The sequence below is a fragment of the Bombina bombina genome, chromosome 1 (assembly GCF_027579735.1).
Source record: "Bombina bombina isolate aBomBom1 chromosome 1, aBomBom1.pri, whole genome shotgun sequence".
NCBI lineage: Eukaryota > Metazoa > Chordata > Amphibia > Anura > Bombinatoridae > Bombina > Bombina bombina.
The window spans coordinates 930,152,538-930,176,886 of record NC_069499.1 but is presented as its reverse complement, the minus strand read 5'-3'; the positions used below and the strand labels follow the sequence as shown (position 1 = coordinate 930,176,886).

Genomic DNA, 24,349 nt, shown 5'->3' with positions numbered 1-24,349 from the left:
GTATTTAAGTGCAAGCAGATGTCCATGATATGATTACAGTTTGTAGGCATATAGTATGTATTCAGTGTAAAGTTATTAGTACCTTTATCATATTGGTCAAAAAAAGCATATAGGCTGTCTATGTACTCATATTTTACTACTCTTTGAAGATCTCATTCATTTCTTTTGTCAGCTCAGTTATGTAGCCTAGTTTCAGTATATACCATGGTTCTTTGTTCCTCTAGTAATTGGTAGCTATCGCCTTCCAATATTGCATACTTAGTATTTAGCCCAAGCAGTTAAGTGTTCCACCTTTTATAATTAAATCTCCCATACTACACATTTTCCCTACTATCCCATGTACTCCCAAATCTGGTCATGTCAAAACATATGTGCTAGTAGGCGCTACCTTTCTCAAGCCATAATTTACTAAACTTTTTTTTTATATATATATACATTCCTTGCTAGTGGGGTGGTTTCACCTCTTAAACATTTGCTAAACTTCCGCCATTGTTGCTCAGCATTCATAATATCCATAAGATTAGGCACTAATCTATACATCCTAGCTCAATAACTCATATTTTAAGCTGTGCTTACCCGCTGATTGTTATTGACTAATAAGAGATATCCTCCCCCCCTCACTAAATACTCATTTATTTTTACTCTTTTGAAGCTCATAAAGAGCTACTCATCTGGCTACGTTATATTTTATATTTCTAGAATATTTGGCCTAAGTATTTGGCCCTTAACTAGTCAGACTAACATGCTATTATATTGTAAAAATGAGGATTTCATCTAGATGTCATTGCAATGTCTTATTCCGATATGGTTTTGTCAATTCAATGTGTTGGTTGAAACATCTTGCTTTGTCATTGTATATATGCTCCCTGACTTCTTACACAGTCTCACTATAACCTTTGTGATGAGACTATCTGTGTATGTTATATTTATCATAATCCTCAATAAAAAGAAATTAATTTTTTTTTTTTTATCTATATGGACAACTATTTTTTTTCTCTTTTCCTTAAATTTGTCCGATCTCAACCTCAGTCAGTCTTACTGTGTCACCTTTTATGCCTTGACACTCACAAGGGTGGCCTTCAGGGAATTCTTTAAATAAAGGGTCTGTAACTGAGAGTTGCAAGATACATCCTATGGGAAGTAACAGAACTTGCTGGAAATAGAAAATTGGCTGAGGACAGCAAAGTTAAAGAACCAGTAAATACAGTAAATTCCATAATCATCAAATGCATGATAAGAAGACAATGCAATAGCACGTAGTCTGATCTTAAAATGGGTAGTAGGGGGGTGAAACTGACCACCAAAGCGACAGGACGTGTGTTGCAGGAGCTCCTCAAACAGCCCTAAACTTTATGAGCTTATCTTATAAAATTTCAATTTACATCTACAATCTCAGCAAGAAACCTTATCTGAGAAGGTTTGTGACCAACTTTGAAGCAAATGCGGAGACATAATTTCCAACCCACAATCTCTAATGAAGCCATGAGGATGCCAATACGACATGCCAAAAAACAAGACCACAGCTTTTTATTTGATATACTTGACGGACCTTGAGATTTGTGCTGCCATATATCTACTAGGAAGCTGGGAGAAGCTTATTTCTCAACACGAAACATATTTAATAGACCTCATGGCAGAAGCCTACAACGGCGAGTTTAAGAGGAAACTGACCAAGATGGACGTCGACAGATTGCTGTCGGAGATATTGCAACCTTTGAAGGATCATCTCAACAATCTTGAATGGTAACTAATTGAGGTATGTGAAACTGTGTCTGGGGACATGGAGAATTTAGAGCACACCGTAGAGCACCCGAAAGCAGCGTACTGTAACCTATCAGTTAGTGGAGTAGTGGGTGATAATGGCAACACGGGAGATATGCTTGATTCCCAAAATGACAAGAATGTTGTGCATACCCTGGTTGGGTCACCGGCTGCAACAGATTACAGATCTTTACTTCCTTCAGTGCCCCCTACCCGCCAAGGTCGCCGCATCTACATGATTGGGGTAAAAAGTGCAAAAAAAATAATAGAGGCTGGAGACTGGTCTACTACAGGACAAGTTATGTAACTCTACAACCAGCGCAAGGTATATGCTGACAACACACCTCTATCAGAGGCTACTATTTTACAGCCGTCTTGTAATTTTTCCACTGTGTTTTTTTTTGGCAGTACGGCGCTTTTGCTGCAACTACTATAAAGCGCTATGGAAGGCAGAGACACAGTAGGCTACCAGCAGTCTGTAAGAGAGGAGTGGGCTGATAGACTAACATTCTTCTAGGTGGTTACTAACTACAAGTAGTGGAACATTAGCTAGCCCCTAGAGTGACTTACTTTGCTGTTCAGACCGGTGGACTTATTTATCTGCTAACATGATGACTATTTATAGTCTGAGTCTTATGCCTGAAGTAAAATGGTTTCTTACACTACATGTGCCTATAATAAGCTCATGCTTGGGGACTCGATCAGCACTCCTCTTCTATTTTGAATTAGCAACTATTATATGCTATATTTGTCCTTAAACCCAGTCTCATGGGTTATAGAAGTCACTGTAATTTCAACATGTAATTTCTACCCTCTAAATAGCTAATATAAATGGCTGCCTTCATAGCTATTATGGTGGACATTTACTCATACTGGCATCGGATGGATGAGACTTTTGCTATCACTTTAGTACAGGGAGCTTTATTATCTGCCACACTTAAGAGAATGTAAAATAGCTTTTTGTCTTAGTTTTCTTACTACTCTCCTATGGTTAAGTAATAGCTCCATATAGTTATTGCACAGCCACCTAAATGTTAAAGTTTCATAAGTTAAATGTTATTAATCATGATGATTGCCATGTTTATGTGTCTGGAGCCAGTCTCTTTTTATACACCCACTAAACATCTCCCCTGAGCTTAAAAATATTAACGTATATGACCAAGTAACTTCAACTAATAATGCACTCTATAAGCTTCACCTGTTGCTCTTAGATCAAATTTAAGTTGTGCTATATTAGTTTTAGTCTTCCCCTTCTTCCTATTCATGGTTATGTCATTTAACCCTAAAGACCATATCCAAGCCACAATAACCCTGAGCATGCTATATACCTTAAATCATCCTCCTATAAATATGTTAATTCTTTGTACTTCAGTTTCTCTATTATTCTAAGATGAGTTTACTTGAAGATAAGCTATTTATAGATACTAATGTTACAGTAATAATAGTGAAATAATTGAGATTGCTGCCCTAGTTCTCTTTTCTTGACAAATAATTATATATGTGTACTCTCATATATCATAAAAAGTGTACAGCTTTTATAGCAAGAGACCTCCCACATCTCTATTTACTCTGTTTCAGTAAACATGCTTGGATTTATGTATAGCCTATGTATTTATTGAACTGCCTTTGTACCATTTTTGGATGATGTTGCCCTTTAATATCATAGATACATTGGATTTAAGAGGCAGAATGTAAAGCTAGTCGGGTATATCTCATATTGTGCACCGAAGGTACTAGGTATATCAACACATTGGAGCAACTGGACTCCTTCAACTGAGACATTTAAACTCCTAACTCTCAGAGATAGAATCTAAATTCCTATTTTGTACTTCTAGATCACCTCTTATGTATGATAACGGTTGGTTTATATCTAGCTGATAGGGAACATTTTAGTCTGATAGTCAAGTCATGATAGACACTTTTGGTCTTTCGCCACGGGGTATATGGCCCATGCTCATGTGGCAGACCTATATTTTACTTCACACTTGTATCATGATACCTTTGCCCTTCAGACTATATATATGGGACTAGCTATAGGCTAATCTCTATTTGAACATATAGATACATATCCATGCACTTTATTTAATATTCTCACTCAGGTGCAACTTCTTATGTCAAGCCTAATGTCAATGACCAGACTAGTGCCATTATCTGAGATTCAAGTATAATCAGATACCCACAAGAGAAGTTGAGTTAGCTAACTAGAAGTACATGCTACTCAGTGTGACCCTATATTGAATGTGCAATTTGTGTTACACCCTCCATTTAGATGTTGATTTGTATATATATATATATATATCCTCCCATTACCTTACTGCTAGCTCTGCCCCCCAAATAAAGTTTACTTGGTAAACATCAGAAAATATATCCCCTCGCTGCAAAATGTATCTAGTATTCTAAGTGACGTTTAATACCAGTTTGTTATCATGCCAAAGTCTAATATATATAATATTCAGAAAACTAAAAGGAGGTGCATCCTTTGAGATCCAAGAGTGGTCTCCTATTTGTTATAGACAGCCTTCTGTAACTACATGTTTTTTTTTATTTCTAAGAGGTCCATGAGTAGCCTCAAATACCAATTAGAAGGTTTCTAGTCCTAATGGCAAACTATGTAAACACTAACATTCTGAAGTGTGACCTACCAGCATGTTTTATATTATTTTCTTTTTAATAGTACGGATGGATTTTATGATGTGATTTCAACGGCTTTTATTTTATGTGGACATATATTGTTTGTATGCCTTGACCTGAACCTCAATAAAATATTTTTTTTTTAAAAAATGAGTAGTAGATTTTTCTATGACAAAATGTAAATAAATGTCTATTTCCACTTCCCCTGTATCATGTTACAGCCACAAGCCAATCACAAATGCATATATTCTGTGAATTCTTGCACATGCTCAGTAGGAGCTGGTGACTCAAAAAGTATAAATATAAAAAATGTGCACATTTGGTTAATGTAAGTAAATTGGAAAGTTGTTTAAAATTGCATGCTCTTTAATTTTGACTTGAGTGTCCCTTTAGCAGCAGGGGGCACACTTCAAAAATTAAATCCTGCAGCCAGACCTTTAAGCTACAGACATAGAACACCCCTGTTCACTAGTAGAGGTGGGGAAAGTAATAACACAATAAGCAAAACAATGTGATTTGTATTTTGTAGTATAAGTACAAATTTCAGTGTGTGTATTTTTATTACAATTTCTACAGTGTACATTACTTTTTTAACTGTGTAAACTCAATACACATTTCCCATAAAATACGATTTTTGCACAATGTGCTATTTAACAATGTGATTTTTTTACTGCATGTTTTAGTTTCAATAACTAACGGCTAGATTACTAGTTTTGCGGTAAGAGCGGTGCGGTACTAACTTGCAAGTTATTGTCACCGCTCACTTCCCTACAGCGCTGGTATTACAGGTTTTCATAAACCCGGCGTTATCAGGCAAGAAGTGAGCATAGAGCAAAATTGAGCTCCATACCGCACTCCAATACCAGCGCTGCTTACGTTAGCGGTGAGCTGGTAAAATGTGCTCGTGCCCGATTTCCCCATAGACATCAATGGGGAGAACCAGCTGAAAAAAAGCCTAACACCTGCAAAAAAGCAGCGTAAAGCTCCGTAACGCAGCCCCATTGATTCCTATGGGAAAACAAAAGTTATGTTTAATCCTAACACCCTAACATGAACCCCGAATCTAAACACCCTTAATCTTACACTTATTAACCCCTAATCTGCCGCCCCCGACATCGCTGACACCTAAATTATATTTATTAACCCCTAATCTGCCGCTCCGGACATTGCCACCACTATAATAAACATATTAACCCCTAAACCGCCACACTCCCGCATCGCAAACACTAGTTAAATATTATTAACCCCTAATCTGCCGCCCCTAATATCGGCGCTACCTACATTTATTAACCCCTAATCTGCCGCCCTCAACGTTGCCGCCACTATACTAAAGTTGTAAACCCCTAAACCTATAAATATAATTTAAATAAATCTAAATAAAAATTGCTATCATTACCTAAATAATTCCTATTTAAAACTAAATACTTACCTAAATAAATAAACCCTAAGCTAGCTACAATATAACTACTAGTTACATTGTAGCTAGCTTAGGGTTTATTTTTATTTTACATTAATTAATTAATAGCCCTATCAAAATAAAAAAAAGCTCCCCAAAATTAAAAAAACCCTAGCCTACAATAAACTACCAATAACCCTTAAAAGGGCCTTTTGCGGGGCATTGCCCCAAAGAAATCAGTTCTTTTACCTGTAAAAAAAATACAAACACCCCCCCAACAGTAAAACCCACCACCCACACAACCAACCCCCCAAATAAAAGCCTAACTAAAAAAACCTAAGCTCCCCATTGACCTGAAAAGGTCTTCAAAACTGTAAGTGGATTTTCGGGGGTTAGTGTTAGTTTTTTTTAAGGGTTTATTGGGTGGAGTTTAGTTTTAGATTAGGGTTTGGGCAATAGAAAAAGAGCTAAATGCCCTTTTAAGGGCAATGCCCATACAAATGCCCTTTTCAGGGCAATGGGGAGCTTAGGTTTTTTTAGTTAGGATTTTATTTGGGGCTTTGGTTGTGTGGATGGTGGGTTTTACTGTTGGGGGGTGTTTGTATTTTTTTACAGGTTAAAGAGCTGATTTCTTTGGGGCAATGCCCGGCAAAAGGCCCTTTTATTAGTTTATTGTAGGCTAGGAGTTTTTTTTTATTTTGGGGGGGCTTTTTTTATTTTGATAGGGCTATTAGATTAGGTGTAATTAGTTTAAATATCTGATAATTTCTTTTTTTATTTTGTGTAATTTAGTGGGGGGGGTTCCCGTAATTTAGGTAATTGTATTTAATTTAGGTAATTTATTTAATTGTAGTGTAAGGTTAGGTTTTATTTTACAGGTAAATTTGTATTTATTTTAGCTAGATAGTTAGTAACTAGTTAATAACTATTTAGTAACTATTCTACCTAGTTAAAATAAATACAAACTTGCCTGTAAAATAAAAATAAACCCTAAGCTAGCTACAATGTAACTATTTTTTTATATTGTAGCTAGCTTTGAGTTTATTTTACAGGTAAGTATTTAGTTTTAAATAGTAATTATTTAGGTAATGAAAGCAATTTTTATTTAGATTTATTTTAATTATATTTAAGTTAGGGGGTGTTAGGGTTAGGGTTAGACTTAGGTTTAGGGGTTTATAATTTTAGTATAGTAGCGGCGACGTTGAGGGCGGCAGATTAGGGGTTAATAAATGTAGGTAGGTAGCGCCGATATTAGGGGCGGCAGATTAGGGGTTAATAATATTTAACTAGTGTTTGCGATGCAAGAGTGTGGCAGTTTAGGGGTTAATATGTTTATTATAGTGGTGGCGATGTCCGGAGCGGCAGATTAGGGGTTAATAAATATAATGTAAGTGTCGGTGATGTTGGGGATGGCAGATTAGGGGTTAATAAGTGTAAGATTAGGGGTGTTTAGATTCGGGGTTTATGTTAGGGTGTTAGGTGTAAACATAACTTTTGTTTCCCCATAGAAATCAATGGGGCTGCGTTACAGAGCTTTACGCTGCTTTTTTGCAGGTGTTAGGCTTTTTTTCAGCTGGTTCTCCCCACTGATGTCTATGGGGAAATCGTGCACGAGCAAGTAAAACCAGCTCACCGCTGCCTTAAGCAGCGCTGGTATTGGAGTGCGGTATGGAGCTCAATTTTGCTCTATGCTCACTTCTTGCCTGTTAACGGCGGGTTTATGAAAACCTGTAATACCAGCGCTGTAGGGAAGTGAGCGGTGACAATAACTTGCAAGTTAGTACTGCTGTTACCGCAAAACTCGTAATCTAGCCGTTAGTTATTGAAATTAAAACATGCAGTAAAAAAATCACATTGTTAAATAGCACATTGTGCAAAAATCGTATTTTATGGGAAATGTGTTAATAACTATTTAATAACTATTCTACCTAGTTAAAATAAATACAAATTTATTGTAGTTAGCTTAGGGTTTATTTTACAGGTAAGTATTTAGTTTTAAATAGGAATTATTTAGGTAATGATAGTAGGTTTTATTTAGATTTATTTTAATTATATTTAAGTTAGGGGGTGTTAGGGTTAGGGACTTAGGTTTAGGGGTTAATAAATTTAGTATAGTGGCGGCGACGTTGGGGGTGGCAGATTAGGGGTTAATAAATGTAGGTAGGTAGCGGTGATGTTAGGGGCGGCAGATTAGGGGTTAATAATATTTAACTAGTGTTTGCGAGGCGGGAGTGCGGCGTTTTAGGGGTTAATATGTTTATTATAGTGGCAGCGATGTCCGGAGCGGCTGATTAGGGGTTAATAAATTTATTTTAGTGTTTGCGATGCGGGAGGGCCTCGGTTTAGGGGTTAATAGGTAGTTAATGGGTGTTAGTGTACTTTTTAACACTTTAGTTATGAGTTTTATGCTACAGCTTTGTAGTGTAAAACTCATAACTACTGACTTTAGATTGCGTTACGAATCTTGCGGGATAGGCTGTACCGCTCACTTTTTGGCCTCCCAGAAAAAGCTTGTAATGCCGGTGCTATGAAAGTCCATTGAAAAAAATACTTTATGCAAATTGCGTAAGTTAATTTGTGGTACGGCCAAAAAAGTGAGCGGTGCCCCTAAACCTGCAAGGTTTGTAATACCAGCGGGAGTGAAAAAGCAGCGTTATGAGCCTTAACACTGTTTTTTGACTCATACCGCAAAACTCGTAATCTAGCCGTAAATTATTTGTTTCATATGATTTTTAAAATTTAATTTTCTAATTTACTTCATTCTCTTGATATAATTTGTTGGAATGCATACCTAGGAAGCCATAGCTACTGGGATTTAGCTGCTGATTGTCGACTGCCCTTTATACTACCCATTGCCATTTACTTACCTGATGTGTTCAGCTTAATCCCAGTAGTGCATTGCTGCTCATTCAACAAACAATACCAAGAGAATGAAGCAAATTTGATAATAGTAGTAAATTGAAATGTGTTTAAAATTGTCTGCTTTATCTGAATCATGAAAGAAACATTTTTTTTTTTTTTTTTTGTTTAAATGATTTTTATTGAAAATAGGTGCACTGATAAACAAGTAGCATAGGTACATTTCGTATATCAACAGTAAAGTAACAATTCACTAGAACAGTAATCGTCAATAATCAGTGACCTAATTTTTTAGGAATTTTGTAAAGTTTAGCTAAAAGTAGCGGTGAGTCGCAACAGGACAAACCTAGGTGAAGGTAGTCAAGAAGGGGTGCGGGAAGAAATTTAGGTGGGGGAATGGGATAGGGCTTAGGGTAAAAGGGTTTAAAGGAGAGGGTAATCGGTATTATCCCATCTGGTTTGGTGTATCACTTGTGCTGGAGGGTTATGATTGTGTCTCTAGGGCCACAAGAGTGGGGAGGTATATGATTATTAATTCTAAAAGAAAGTTGTGGGATATGTATGTTAAGTAAGGTCGTGGGACCTTTGTTCCCATATGAATTGAATGTTTGATATCATGTCTTGTTTACCTAGATAGCAATAGTGCATTTTTTCTAGTGTAAGAATGTGGCTTACTTCAGAATGCCATTGGGCGACCGTGGGTATCTCTTGTGTTTTCCACAGTCGAGGAATTAATCTCTTGATAACATTAATAAAAGTAGTTTCTTGCGGTAAACACATGTTAGCTTAGGGATGTGATTAAGGAGAATGATTTGTGGAGATAGTGTAATATTGGTGCCCAGGAGATTAGATATGTGCTTCTCTATTTGGTTTCAAAAGTTATTTAGGTGAGGGCAAGACCACCAGATATGAATGAGGGTACCTTCTTCTCCACACCTTCTCCAGCAGCTGGAGGAGGCGGTAGGGTATATAACCCTCAAGCGTTGCAGGGTTAAATACCATCGGGCTAGTATTTTATAATTTAGTTCGGAAATGATCAAGGAAATGGAAGAGGAGTGTGTATGACGGAAGCATCGTCTCCAAGACTCTACGTCTAGGTCAGTGTGGAGCTCGTCTGTCCATCTTTTTAAGTATGTTGGTCTTTTCTCAGGGAAAGAGCCTCTGAGCATTTTATAGATCATGGATAGTTGTGCTTTTCCTATCATTGGGTTGGTGCATAACTGTTCAAAAACAGTTAAAGGTCTCAGTATCGTTTCTTTATGAGGACTGTGGTTAATGGCATGTCTGATCTGTAAATAAGAGTACCAGCAGTGAAAGGGTGATCCCAGCTCTTCGTTAAGCGTGAGTCTGTCCTTTACACCTGAGGAGGTGGTTATTAAGTATATTGGTAGGGCTGTATGGAGCTTGTTAACAGGGGTATGAGTAAAGCGACTATGTTTGAGAAATAAATGGTACTGAAGTAGAGGGGTTAAAGGAGATATTATTGTGGAAACTCCTTTTGTATGTGTTAGTACATCATCCCATATGGCCAAGGTAGTTTTAATATAATCGTTAAATTGTATGACTTGCGGTCTAGAGTCTCTAGGTATCCAGGGCAAGTCTCTCATGTGGTTAACCTGTGATAGATAACTTTCCATTTGTATCCAAATCTTTGAAGGGTTGGCGTGGTTCCATGCCACAACTCTAGCCAAATGCGCAGCTTTGTAATAATTAAGTAGATTGGGGACCCCCAGCCCCCCATCCTCCTTGCTCAGGTACATAGTGTGTTGGGCTATTCTAGGGCGTCTATATGACCAGATAAAGGAATTAATCAATTTTTGTTGCTTATGAAGAAATGGTTTTGGTACGTCCATGGGTAGGGTTTGAAAAAGATATAGATATTTAGGGAGTATCATCATTTTCACTGTGTTTATCCGTCCAAGCCAGGATAAATGTCCCTGTCTATGCCAATTTTCCAACAGAGTTTTTATATTATTTTGAAGGTTCATGAAATTATCGGAAAATAATTTATGTATATCTTTGGGAATCGTTAAGCCTAAGTATTTGAGTTTATCAACTAGTAAGAATTTTGTGTGTTGAGTTATATTGAGAATTTCTTGGTGAGTTGAATTAATCAGCATAATCCCCGATTTCTCCATATTAATGGTGAAGTTGGAGACCTGCTTATACTTTTCTAGGATTTGTAATAGGGCAGGTAGAGAAGTAGTCGGGGACCTCAAGGTAAAGATAACGTCGTCCGCAAACAGGAGGCACTTTTGGGTTACATCTCCAAAGTTGAGGCCTTGGATTTGTTGACAACTTCTAATTTGTAATGCTAATATTTCGACTGTGAGAGCAAATAAAAGGGGTGAGAGTGGGCAACCTTGACGAGTCCCGTTGGAAATGAGGAAAGGCTGAGAGATAGTATTGTTTACTTTAACCTTTGCGCTTGGATTGTGGTAGAGTGCCTTTATTCTATTGATGAATAACTCGGAGAAGCCAAATTTTGACAGAGTGGACCACATAAATTGCCAATCCACCCTGTCAAATGCTTTCTCAGCATCTGTTGATAGTAAAGTAAGGGGTGACAAGTCATGATGTGCGCGTTGCAGTGAGTGGATCAATCTGGTTGTATTATCCTTGGCCTCCCTTCCTTTAATGAAGCCCACCTGGTCAGGGTGGATAATATCAGGCAGTATCAAATTCAAGCGATTGGCTAATATTTTAGCGTATATTTTCATGTCAAAATTTATAAGTGAAATTGTTCTATAATTGCTGACTACGTCTGTAGATTTGCCTGGTTTTGGAATAACTGTGATCACTGCTTCTAGAAGGGAGCCAGAGAGAACAATACCACGATCTATGTCGGAGTAGAGTGATAAAAGATGAGGGTGAAACATTTTGGTTTTTATGTCCCTTTAAAGGCAGGGAACACCCCTTTGCGACATAGTTTTCAAGGTAAAAAACTTCCTTTAGAGAATTCTACCAGGGGTTTCATAATACTGATAATATTTCTTAAAGGATTTTACAAGCCCTGAAACTTTCAGATAATACGTCCCACTGTTTGTTGTTCTCTAACTCCTCTCTATCAAATAGACTCTTTTTCATTTCATTTTTTACATTATCTCACTTTTCACTACTCCCGTCTTTCACTTTTTGCTTCTGTTACACTCTCTACCGACACTTTAACACATCAGTTTCACTTCATTTCAGTTTTCTTCCATGTGTTCCTCTCGTGTTCTTACATATATATCTCACCCAGACACTCCCTTCCCTTTATCTCTCTCTTACCCAGATTATATTCTCCGAGTTATTTAAAGGGACACTGAACCCAATTTTTTTTCTTTCGTGATTCAGATAGAGCATGAACTTTTAAGCAACTTTCTAATTTACTCCTATTATCAATTTTTCTTCGTTCTCTTGCTATATTTAATTGAAAAAGAAGGCATCCAAGTTTTTTTTTGTTTCAGAACTGTGGACAGCACTTTTTTATTGGTGGATTAATTTATCCACCAATCAGCAAGAACAACCCAGGTTGTTCACCAAAAATGGGCCGGCATCTAAACTTACATTCTTGCATTTCAAATAAAGATACAAAGAGAATGAAGACAATTTGATAATAGGAGTAAATTAGGAAGTTGCTTAAAATTTCATGCTCTATCTGAATCACGAAAGAAAAAAAATTGGGTTCAGTGTCCCTTTAAGTAAAAAAAACAGTGTCTGCCTTTATGACATTAACTTTTTTCGTTACACATTTAGGATGGGCTGTTTCAAATCTAAGTCTTCACCTGAGCCTGTAAAGGTTTTTGGTTCACCTCAAAGTCCAGATGCTCACGCTGTATATGTGAAGGATCCTACATCTCAAAAACATGTGGTAAGTTGGGGCAGTGAAAAGATGGGTAGGTCATAGACACCAGATTGTTATACCATAAAGGTCACATATCAAACAGGGCAAGAGGCTAGTTTATAAAATCAGAACACATATCAACCAACCAATAGGATGAGATTCTAATTTTATATGGAAAACAGATAAAAAAAGGAAATTAAGAAATTACATGGAATCTTCCAAGCCTTTTGTACGTACAGCTGATTGACTGGTTTATCATATAGATCATGCAAACATTTTTGATTTGGCTATAGGACGAAGCATTATATTCTCTTCTAATACATATAGCTTCATATTCAATATCCACTATCTCCAACTGCTGCAAGTGCAATCATTTTGGGACCTGCAATAAATGGTTATTGTAATGGGTACATATAAGGAGTTACAGTTGAGCTCAAAAGTTTGCATAACCTTGGAGATTTGGTAATATATGTACCATTTTTAAAGAAAACATGAGTGAGCAGGCAAAACACATTTATTTTATTTCTTATGGGATTTATATTCAACTGTAGGTCATAACAGAATGGTACACTCAGAAAACAAAACATGGCAACTGTGTATTGCCCCCTTTAGCATCAATGACATTGTGCAGTCTTTTGTAATAGTTGTCTATGAGGCCCCAAATTCTTGCAGGTGGTATAGCTGCCCATTCGTCTTGGCAAAATGCCTCCAGGTCATGCAAAATCTTTGGTCCTCTTGCATGAACTGCACGTTTGAGATCTCCCCATAGTGGTTTGATGATATTAAGGTCAGGAGACTGTGATGGCCCCTCCAAAACCTTCACCTTTTTCTGCTGTAACTACTGGAAGGTCAACTTGGCCTTGTGCTTAGGGTTATTGTTGTGCGCAGCTTTCATGCAGAAGAATGCAAATTGTCTGCCAGTATTTTGTGATAACATGCTGAATTCATCTTGCTATTAATTTTCACAAGTTTCCCTGTGCCTTTAGAGCTCACCCCCCCCAAAAAAAAAAAAATCAGTGAGCCACCATCATGCTTTACAGTGGGGATGGTATTCTTTTCACTATAGGCCTTGTTGACCCCTCTCCAAACATAGCGCTTATGATTGTGACCATAAGCTCTATTTTAGTCTTATCACTCCAAATTACAGTGTGCCAGAAGCTGTAAAGGCGTGTCAAGGTGTTGTCGGGCATATTGTAACCTGGCTTTTTTGTGGCATTGGCGCAGTAAAGGCTTCTTTCTGGCAACTCGACCATGCAGCTCATGTTTGTTCAAGTATTGTCATATTGTGCTCCTTGAAACAACCACACTGTCTTTTTCCTGAGCAGTCTGTATTTCTCCTGAGGTTACCTGTGGGGTTTTTTTTGTATCTCAAACAGTTATTCTGCCTGTTGTGGCTGAAATCTTTCTTGGTCTGACCTTGGCTTGGTATCAAGAAATCCCCTAATTTTCCACTTCTTAATAAGTAATTGAATGGTACTGACTGGCATTTTCAAGGCTTTAGATATCTTTTTATATCCTTTTTCATCTTTATAAAGTTCCGTTACCTTGTTACGCAGGTCTTTTGACAGTTCTTTTCTGCTCTCCATGGCTCAGTATCTAGCCTGCTCAGTGCATCCACGTGAGAGCTAACAAACTCATTGACTCTTTATACACAGACACTAATTGCAATTTAAAAAGCCATAGATGTGGGAAATCAACCTTTAATTGCCATTTTACCTGTGTGAGTCACCTTGTGTGTTTTAACAAGGCCAAACATTCAAGGGTATGTACCTTTTGATCAGGGCCATTTGGGTGATTTCTGTTATCATTATGATGTAAAAAGGAGCCAAATAACTATGTGATAATAAATGGCTTCATATGATCACTATCCTTAAATAAAAAGTTTTTGGCATGAGCAGTCATATTTTCAAAATCAATGATAAAAATTTAACGAATTCTGCCAGTGTATGCAAACTCTTGAGCACAACTTTTTTTAACTTTTAAAATATGATCATGGAACCCTACACAAAATCAAGTTCTAGGTATCTACTAGAGGTTACAGTCACATTGTAGCTTCTGAATTATTACATCTGTCTATTTTCATGGAGAAATTCACAGGAGGGAGTAACCACCAAACTAATATCCATCATTAATTTTGATGTTTAACTTTATATATATTTAATAACCCTTCTATACTCTCATTAAACATTACATATGTCTGAACTACACCAGTGCATTTGGCAGCTTGTTAGTTGTAGAAAAACTTTGTAAAGAGGAGACAATAGCACTAAATAATCTCCCAGTAGAAAGAGATTTTTGCATCTGAAATAAATGGTTGTGCTCATTGATTCCCCTAATACCTAACTATTAGACTGTATGTTTAAACATATATTACATTAGCTGGTCTGCTTGACCTGCAGACTCAGACCATTTTTATGGGCATGTCCTTGAGAACAACAGCTAATGGTTTTAAAGAAAAAAAAACTGATATTTTGATTATAAAAGTAAACATAAAGGAATAATTCCCCATACATTTAATCTGCTGCGTTAGGTACAACAAGTAATTTGGAACACATTAGGAGGAAACACATTTTATAATACAGTGTACCTTTAACCTTTTCAAGTAGGTTTTTACAAGGATATTTAAATTCCTTTATGGCAGTAAAAAAAAGGCTGGCAAAAGCGAAAGCTAATTAAATAGTGATGTTGATTGCCTAAGATATTTAATTGCATTTGAACTGCATAACATAAATAGGTTATTGTGGCATTTTTTTAAACATTTTTGAATGGATTCAAATGACAAAGCCAATAATAAAGTTTATCTTGGTTAGTAAAATAAAAGTAATATTCTCTAGCCAGACTAACCATCTCCATCATTCGAAAAACTTTGTAGTATACAAAAGCATAGATTTGATATCACACATTTCTTGCTAGCTTTTTATTTTATAACCTATTATTTATTCCATTATTGAGACCCAAATGACACAAATCACAATATATTACATCCCAACAATGACAACTCAGCTGTAAGACTGATATCACATTACATTGGGAGAGAATATCTGATAACTGAGCTTTGTTTTAACCATTGTGAGGCTGATTCACATTACAGATGTTGGGCTCATAGCATTTAATATTCCTTTTTTTTTGTTTTTTTGTTTTAGAGAAGTGTTTGCATTATTTAATAGATATCCATTATTTGTTTTTCAGAGCAAACTTGAAACATCAAGAGAAACATCAACTGGAAAAGGTTAGCTCCCAGAAATATATTTTCCAGGGAAGGAGAGCGTGTTTGTGGATGATAGTTGATAAATCACTGTTTGTATGAGGTGAAAGCAATAACATTGACTAATTAACATGAATGAAAAAAATCTTTGTTTGTGAAGAAGCTTTGAGAAGTTGGGTAATCACCATGTGCAGTAGGTTCTGTCATCATGATGTGTCAATGGGATGTGTGTTTAAAGAATGGAGAAAAACAATGTGGTTGTGAATGGAGCCCTGGATTCACTTAGTTTGGAAAAGTTTCCCCAGTCTATCCAATGGTTATCTTATCCAAACAATCTCTTCACTAAAATTAATTAGTGAGCTATAGTGAATATATTGTATGGTATCACATATGAATTGGATTAGAGGGATTGGAGAGGCTTTTCCAGTGTTACTAAATCTAAGGGACTGTGCCTTATTAGCAAATGTAGGCCAAAAATTAACCTTCTATGACTTAGAGATCGTGTACAATTAAAAAAATCAAATTGATTTCTTTTATTATTATTATTATTATTATTATTATCGGTTATTTGTAGAGCGCCAACAGATTCCGCAGCGCTATAAACAAAGGGGGAGTACAACAAAACAATTATAGGGATCAAATGGGTAGAGGGCCCTGCCAAGAGTTGCACTGTTGTAGTCAGCTCTTAAGAAGGTGATCTACAAACAGCTGGACTCTTAGGCTTACATGCTAAGGGGGTTCAGGGGATAGCAATGGAGGAGAGGAACTGGTATTAGGAAAGGTTAGTGTAAGTTGTATGCATCCCTAAACAGTAGAGTCTTTAGGGAGCACTTGAAGCTTTTAAAACTAGAAGAGAGTCTTGTGGAGCAAGGCAGAGAGTTCCACAAGATGGGAGCCAGTCTGGAGAAGTCCTTTAAATGAGAGTGTGATGAGGTGACAAGAGAGGAGGAGAGTAGGAGGTCATGAGCAGAGCGAAGGGGACGGGAGGGAGAGTATCTGGAAACAAGGTCTGAGATATAGTGGGGAGCAGTGCAGTTGAGCGCTTTGTATGTCAGAATGAGAATTTTGTGTTTGATCCTAGAGGCAAGAGGAAGCCAGTGAAGGGATTGGCAGAGAGGTGCAGATCTTTCTCCTGGATGAAACTCAACCCATTTCCATAAGGTCAGCCCAGGAGCATGGTTGTGTCTTGAACATTATGTGGTAGCACTATACTTGGCAATGTTATAAGACCTGTAGAAGGAGCTTAGCATGTTTCCTATACAGCTGTCATGTTCACTAGCTTAGGTTACCATAGTGGCTAAAGCTGCAGTACTCTAAAGCTCCCTCTACAGGTTGCCTATATAACATTGCTAGACACACTGCTGCCACATTATGCACGCTGCTAATTCAGTATGTCCTCATCAAAATGGGACGTGTTTCAACTAAAGGACCCAAGATAAGCACCTTAAGTTCATATGAATGATTAGGGGACTGGAAAATAAAAAAGGCACACTTAAGAGGACTCTGTGTCTTTGTGTATGTTGAAGTTAGATATCATTGTTTTTGGAGAAACTGTGTATCTGCTAATATAATAATTACAATATGACAGTGTACCATAAACTACTATCTGCAAATGTGCCTACTTACTGCAGGAGGAATTCACCCAGCAGAGAATGGTGTGCTTCTGCTAGCCTTGTATGACTATGAGGGAGTGCACCCTGGGGATCTCACATTTAATAAGGGAGACCATCTACAGCTAATTGAAGAGTGAGTACCCAATAAACTTGTGTGAGTGTTTATCCTGTAATATCACTGTACTTTTATCTGTCAATAGCTCTGGGAAGTTTTTACCTCATAATACTCAAAATTAATTTTCATTTATACTGTTGATGATTCATAATGTTCATTCATTAAAGCTTTTTATTCTGCTTAGACATCAGGTCTTTGTGTTTCACTCTTTTCCTTCTCCAGTTCATTATGCATGTGCAGTAGATGCCCGTCTATTATACTGTCTACCTATGGTACAGTATCCATGGCACTTTCCCTCATCATTGTTTCCTCTTTTGCTTATATATTCTCTATACACCATCTCTATACTCTCTATACACCATCTTTATATTCTTTATACTCCATCTCTATATTCTCTTTACACCATCTCTATAATCTCTATACACCATATTTATATTCTCTATACACCATATCTGTACACAATCTTTATATTGTCTATACACCATCTTTATATTCTCTAAACACCATCTCTATATTATCTATACACCATCTGTAATGGAGTGGACCTTGTCAGGAAATGTAGAGCACAAACAGAATGATGCTAAATAAGTCTTTACGTTCAGTCAGCAGTTCAAGGGTTAAACAACCACCCGTTTGTTGTTAAACAAACAAGCAACAAAATAAAAACAGTACACATACCAAAGCATATGCTTTAGAAACACACAATTTATATAATCCTACAAGTTCTTAGGATAAAGCATTAGGCATTTTACTACAGGTTATCCAAGACAACTCTCTCAGTGGCTTGCTACTTCCCTGCCTGTTACTTATAGTAATATTTTCAGCAGTGAACTGGCAAGACTTACAGCATTTTGGTTCTATCAGGATGGTATTTTTCCCTGTAGAGAAATTAACCCTGTTGACAGGAATCGGTTTATACACTCCATCACATACCTCCCTCCTCAGAGTGGACCTCTGGGGATGCTTTACCAAATCAACCACACCACCCTCCCAAGAGAGAAAATCAGCATTGAGGTGGTCCTTTCCAGGTCTATGGGTGACAAAAAAAGAATAAGTTTGCAACTCCAAATACCATCTCATGAGCCGTGCATTTTTGTCTTTCATAGTATTAAGCTGAATGGTCAGTGAAAATAGTAAATTGGCGGCCTAACAAATAATAGCGCAGAGTATCAACAGCCCATTTCACTGCCAAGCATTCCTTCTCTATAACAGCATAATTCCTTTCTCTAGGTAACAATTAACTACTCAAAAACAGAACAGGATGTTCCTGGCCATCAAACTCTTGTGATAACACTGCGCCTAGGCCCACCTCAGAGGCACCTGTATGCAAGACAAATTCCTTGTCAAAGTCAGGGCTGTTCAATACTGGCTGAGTACACAATATTTGCTTTATCTTTTGAAAAGATTCAGCACAGGAGGGAGTCTATTCTACCCTATTAGGAGCAGAGTTTTTTTGTTAAATCTGTCAATGGGGCTGCTAATGAAGAAAACTGTGGAATAAACTTTCTATAATATCATAATATCCTGCAAGGCCAAGAAAAGTCCTAACCTGTTTCTTAGTTTTAGGGGCTGGTGGGCTAGCCAAGGTCTCAACCTTGTCTTGCATAGGTTTAATGCAACCATTACCCAATATATAGCCTAAATACCGTGTTTCAGTTTTACCAATACCACATTTAGCAGGGTTTGCTGTGAGACCAGCCTCTCTTAATGACATCAACACCGCTGCTACCTTGTTAAGATGATCTTCCCAGTCGATATTATAAATGACCACGTCATCTAAGTATGCAGTTGCATACTTCTAATGGGGTTGAAGAATATGGTCTATTAACCTTTGGAAAGTTGCAGGAGCACCACAGAGACCAAATGGTAAGGTACAAAACTGGAAAAGACCCATAGGTGTAGAAAAGGCTGTCTTTTCTTTAGAGGCACTAGTAAGCGGTATTTGCCAGTAGCCCTTAGTCAAATCTAAAGTTATGTTATACTTCGCTTTACCAAGCCTGTTTAACATTTCATTGACCCTAGGCATAGGGTAAGCATAACATTTTGATATTGAATTTAGCTTTCTAAAATAAATGCAAAACCTAAAACAGCAATCTGGTTTTGGCATCAGAACTACAGAGCTACACCATTCACTATGTGAAGGCTCTATGACCCCAAGCCTAAGCATGCTCTCTATTTCTTCTTGTACCACCTTTTGCATTCTCTCTGGTATCAAGTAAGGCTTTAGCCTCACAACCTCATTACTTTTAGTTCTTATATGGTGAGCTATTAAGTGTGTCCTCCCTGGCAATATAAAAAATACATCCCTAAAAACCTCTATCAGTCTCTGTGCTTCATTTTGTTGAGCAGAACTTAGTTGTTCTCCCACAGTCACCCCCTTTTTGTTCTTTATCTATATCCCTGATGCCTGGCCCTAAGTCTACACTGTCTGTTCTAGGAGCAATAAACACATTTTCCTCAGCCCTCCATGATTTTAATAAGTTTACATTGTATATTTGTTTCTCTTTTCTGTGTCCTGGCTGGAAAATGTCATAATCCTCCTCCCCAACTCTTCTAAGTACTTTATATGGACCGTGCCATTTTGCAAGCAACTTGCTTTCTGAGCTAGGTAACAACAACAATACCCTGTCCCCAGGTTCAAATATTCGTACCCTTGCATTTCTATTATAACTGAGTGCCTGGGCCTGCTGGGCACTTTCCAAATTGCTGCAGGAAAATTGCCCAATCCTTTGTAACCGCTCTCTCAACTGTATGGTATACTGGAGGACATTCTGATCAGAATTAGACTGAGCTTCCCACTCTTCTTTAACAAGGTCTAGTATGCCTCTCGGTCTCCTCCCAAACAGCAACTCAAATGGGGAAAACCCTGTAGATGACTGAGGGACTTCCCTTATAGCAAATAACAAATATGGTAACATTTTGTCCCAGTCTCGTTTTTTACAGTCTATAAATTTCTGTTTAAGGGTTCCATTGAATCTCTCAAATAACCCATCCGTTTGAGGGTGGTAGACTGAGGTTCTAAGGGACTTCACTTTTAACAGTGTACAAGCCTCCTCCATAATCTTTGAAGTAAAGATTGTTCCTTGAACTGGTAATATCTCCTTTGGGATGCCCACCCTGGAAAATAGTTTGTTTCATTCAGAAGCAATAGTTGGAGCAGAAGTATTCCGTAAAGGGATTGCCTCAGGGTATCTAGTAATCTACTATTACAAAAATATGTTGGTTACCTGATGGTGTTCTCTCTAGTGGATCAACCATATCTACCCCAATTCTCTCAAATGGAGTTTCTACCAATGGTAAGGGTAGCAAAGGTACATTAATCTGACCCTTCGGAGCTACTAATTAACATTCAGGGCAGGACTTACAGAAATTTTCTACCTCCTTATATATGCCAGGCCAATAAAATCTAGAGAGCAGGACTTCCGGGTGGGCGGCGACCCAAGATGGCCACAAGATTGTGAAGCTCTGCAGATCGCCTCAGATGTTTTGTTTGAAAGTGGCCATTTCTTAAGCCATCCTAATGGGATCAGAACTGTTATCATCTGGCCCCCGAGAAGTCAGAGAAAGTAGAATATAAGAAGGGAAACAGAGCTATGTGCAGCATGCTGTCTTGTGTGGGAGCAGCCTGGGAACACAAGATACCTGACTCACCCTCAGAGGAGTACCAGTGTACGGAAATTATGCTCTCCCTGATGAAATTGTTATTGCCAAAATTTATTAGGCTGGATGAGGCTACGCAGCATTTTAATAGATGAGATCCGTGCACTGGGAACCGAGAGTACTCTGACAAAATGGCGCCGATCAGAAGCGGTTTTACCAGACAATGATTGGGACATTACACAGGAAAGATTTTACCAGCGTAGCAGTGAAAAAAATGCAGAGGAACAGGACCCTTGCCCAGAGGTAGATTTAAAGTCTGGGTCAGGACTGACTGCTCAGATGGCGGATTCCTCTACACTAGATGACCCTAGATATCATACTGCATGGGCGACTGAAGCAACGATAGCTCCCGAAGTCACTGTGATGGCTGGGGCAAGACTGTACTCTGTTGTAACTCAAAGCTCGCATACAGTTGCTCCTACATATCCTGCCACTTCCATTGATCAATACAACACTGGGACATGTGTTCACCAGGGCCTCTGCTGTCACCGCGATGGCAACTATTTCTAATGAGGTACAGAGCTTGGATGAAACCCAGAGCCTGCCTGCAAATACGCCTGCAAACTTAGCTACAGAGTTACCTGAAACCACTGCAATAGTTCAAAATACCTCTAAGTTGCCGCAGGTTTCTGACACTCATTACCCCTCGCATAAGACCCTGGAGCGCATAACCTTTCACGATATACACCAAAAGCGTAGCATCATCTCACTTGGTGGAATGCGGTGGCTGGCTCCCCATCGGCTGCTTATTTCTGACACGGGCTTGTTTGCGACAGATAGAGAACTTAGCCGAATGAGGGAGCATAAGCCACAACACACCCATGGCTTAGGAGATCTGTTGTCGCTATCGGGAGCTGAATTCGTACCGCGACACAGGAGAGGCATTGGCTGAGGTGTCCTTTTGGCAGCAGAACGGAGCTTGCTGCTTTCCTCAGGATTATGGACATTTTGGAATACGGATACCCATCACCTGGTCTGTAATCTAATGTACTTTATCCAGTAGCCCGACATGGTGACTGTGTCATTCTATATGTCCATGCACTAGTCAGCAGAGCTCCCGAATTACTGAACTAGAACGGGTTGTGTGCTGTACATGTGTTCTGTGTTTAATTTTATTATTTTGTGGTATTCTGTATTTAAGTTTATTATTTTGTTGTATTATTCTTTATTTATTTATTATTAGTTTTTTTTTTCTTACCTCCTAATTAACTGTACTAAATGTAAATTGGTCATGCTTCCCACTGGGGCCCCTAAACAGATTAGGCTATTGTCTTGTGTGGATATTTCTTTCTTGGGCTAAGGTCATATACCAGTTCAATGCTTGCCAGCCTCCATCAATAACACTTGTTAATAGACACTACTCCCTCAATCTTGCCATAACATCAGCCTATGGTTAAGTTAGTATGTAACATGTTTTGCTATACAGTCACCATAATGCTGCGTCAGGGAATTGCCTTCCCAGGTACAAGAGGCCGTAGCATTCTTTGAGTAATAACTGTAATGTCTTTAAACTTTGAAGAAATGTATGGGCCTTATTGTTTACAACTTCATAAGTGGGTTTGATTAATGCCTGATCTGCTGAAACATTAATGACCCTCTCAGTTACCTGAGATGTACAGTATCATAGCTCGCCTCTTTAATTGCCTCTCATGGCTGCGGAGTGTTGGTCACTTGATTGCTGCTCTTGTACACTCATTTTATTTACAGCAGCCATTATGGCACTGGCAATATAGAGTGTGAGCTCAACCACTAACAACCCACCCTGTACCTATTTATATATTTATCTATGTCTCCAACTACTTTTTTTTTTTTTTATCTACATAGTATATGCTCTGGGAAAACATATGATTCTGATTGGTATTATTTTGTTGTATTATTCTTTGCCTCCTAATTAACTGTACTACATGCAAATTGGTTCTGCCTCTCACTGAGATCTTTAAATAGTTCAGACTAGCGTCTTGACTGGATACCTCCTTTTTAGGCTGACGTCATATATCAGTTCGATGCTTGTCAGCTCTCATCAATGACACTTATTAATAAATACTACTCCCTTAATCTTGCCCTAATATCAGCTCATAGTTAAGTTAGTGTGTAATATGATGTCGCTATACATTCACCATAATGCAGCGTCATGGATCTACTTTCCCCAGTGTAAACTGCCATAGCACTCTTTGAGTAATAATTGAAAGGTATGGGTCTTCCTACCCCAACCCACAGCCCCCATCCTTACCTTCTCGGTACATCAGGCCTGTTACTCCCAGCTCTATCCCATAACTAAACAGTGTATGCTAGATTTTACCTTATGAGAATGGATCATCAGTTAGTATCCCCCTACAACATTTAAGTACGAGGCTTGTAGTCACTCGTGGGGTTGTTTGGATATTTTGAGTATTAGCCTGCCTCAGGTTCTATGGTACTGACCCCAACGTATTTCATATTGATGAGAATACACATTATATTTTCATTCACTATGACTCTGAAACTCCAAGTATGAGAATATCTCACCCGCTTGTTTCGTATGGTGATTTACACTTCCATAGTGCTGCTGGAAGGAGGTATTGTTTTTATTTTTTGTTTTGCGTTCTCCTAGTTTAGGTTACTGTTGTTTAGTTTGTTATGTTAAACATAAAAAACCCCAACATTGTGTACCAATATTCCGCATAGCGTAATCAATGAACCTATAATTGAAAGTTGAAGATTCTGTATCAACATACCTCTCATAATGTCTGTTTGCCCTGCGTGGCACAATGATGTGGAATGTGTATGTTTGTATGCATTGTTGGTTATAAATAAAATTTGAAAAAAAAAAAAAAATCTAGAGAGCAATGCCTTGTGTTTTCTCATGCCCTAAGTGACCTGCAAGAGGAATAGGCCCCAAGTCTTTAAACGGCATAGAAATGAAACAGGGTTTTTCAGAGTTTTTAGGAATACATTAAATTTCAAAGATAGATGGAGGTTGCAAAACCCAGACACAAAACATTACACATGTGAATCAAAAACACATAAATCATTTTCCCAAATTGATTATATTTTAGTTAATGAGAAATTAGTAGGTCAAGCAGAATCAGATATCTCATATTTCCGCATCTCTGACCATGAACCAATCTCAATCTCCATCCAAGCAGGTTTTTTTTAGGAAAAACCCAAACTCATTTATTTTTCCTAAGTATTTATACACAAATGCTAAATTTAAAAATTGGTTATTATACACCTGGCGCAAGTTTGTGTCACAAAATGAAAATTCCGTTAAAAATCAGGAAATTTACTGGGAGGCATCAAAAGC

At 37.9% G+C, this 24,349-nt stretch overlaps 1 protein-coding gene across 1 annotated transcript in view; it reads left to right on the top strand.

The window, feature by feature from the left end:
• HCK (HCK proto-oncogene, Src family tyrosine kinase) overlaps positions 1-24,349 on the top strand; it is a 170,666-nt gene that overhangs the window by 22,039 nt on the left and 124,278 nt on the right. Inside the window, exons 2-4 of the mRNA XM_053699297.1 lie at positions 12,386-12,500; positions 15,663-15,702; positions 17,310-17,424. Of these exons, the coding sequence (XP_053555272.1) occupies positions 12,387-12,500; positions 15,663-15,702; positions 17,310-17,424 (269 nt within the window). The 5' untranslated portion in view covers position 12,386. The remainder of the gene's footprint in view (positions 1-12,385; positions 12,501-15,662; positions 15,703-17,309; positions 17,425-24,349) is intronic.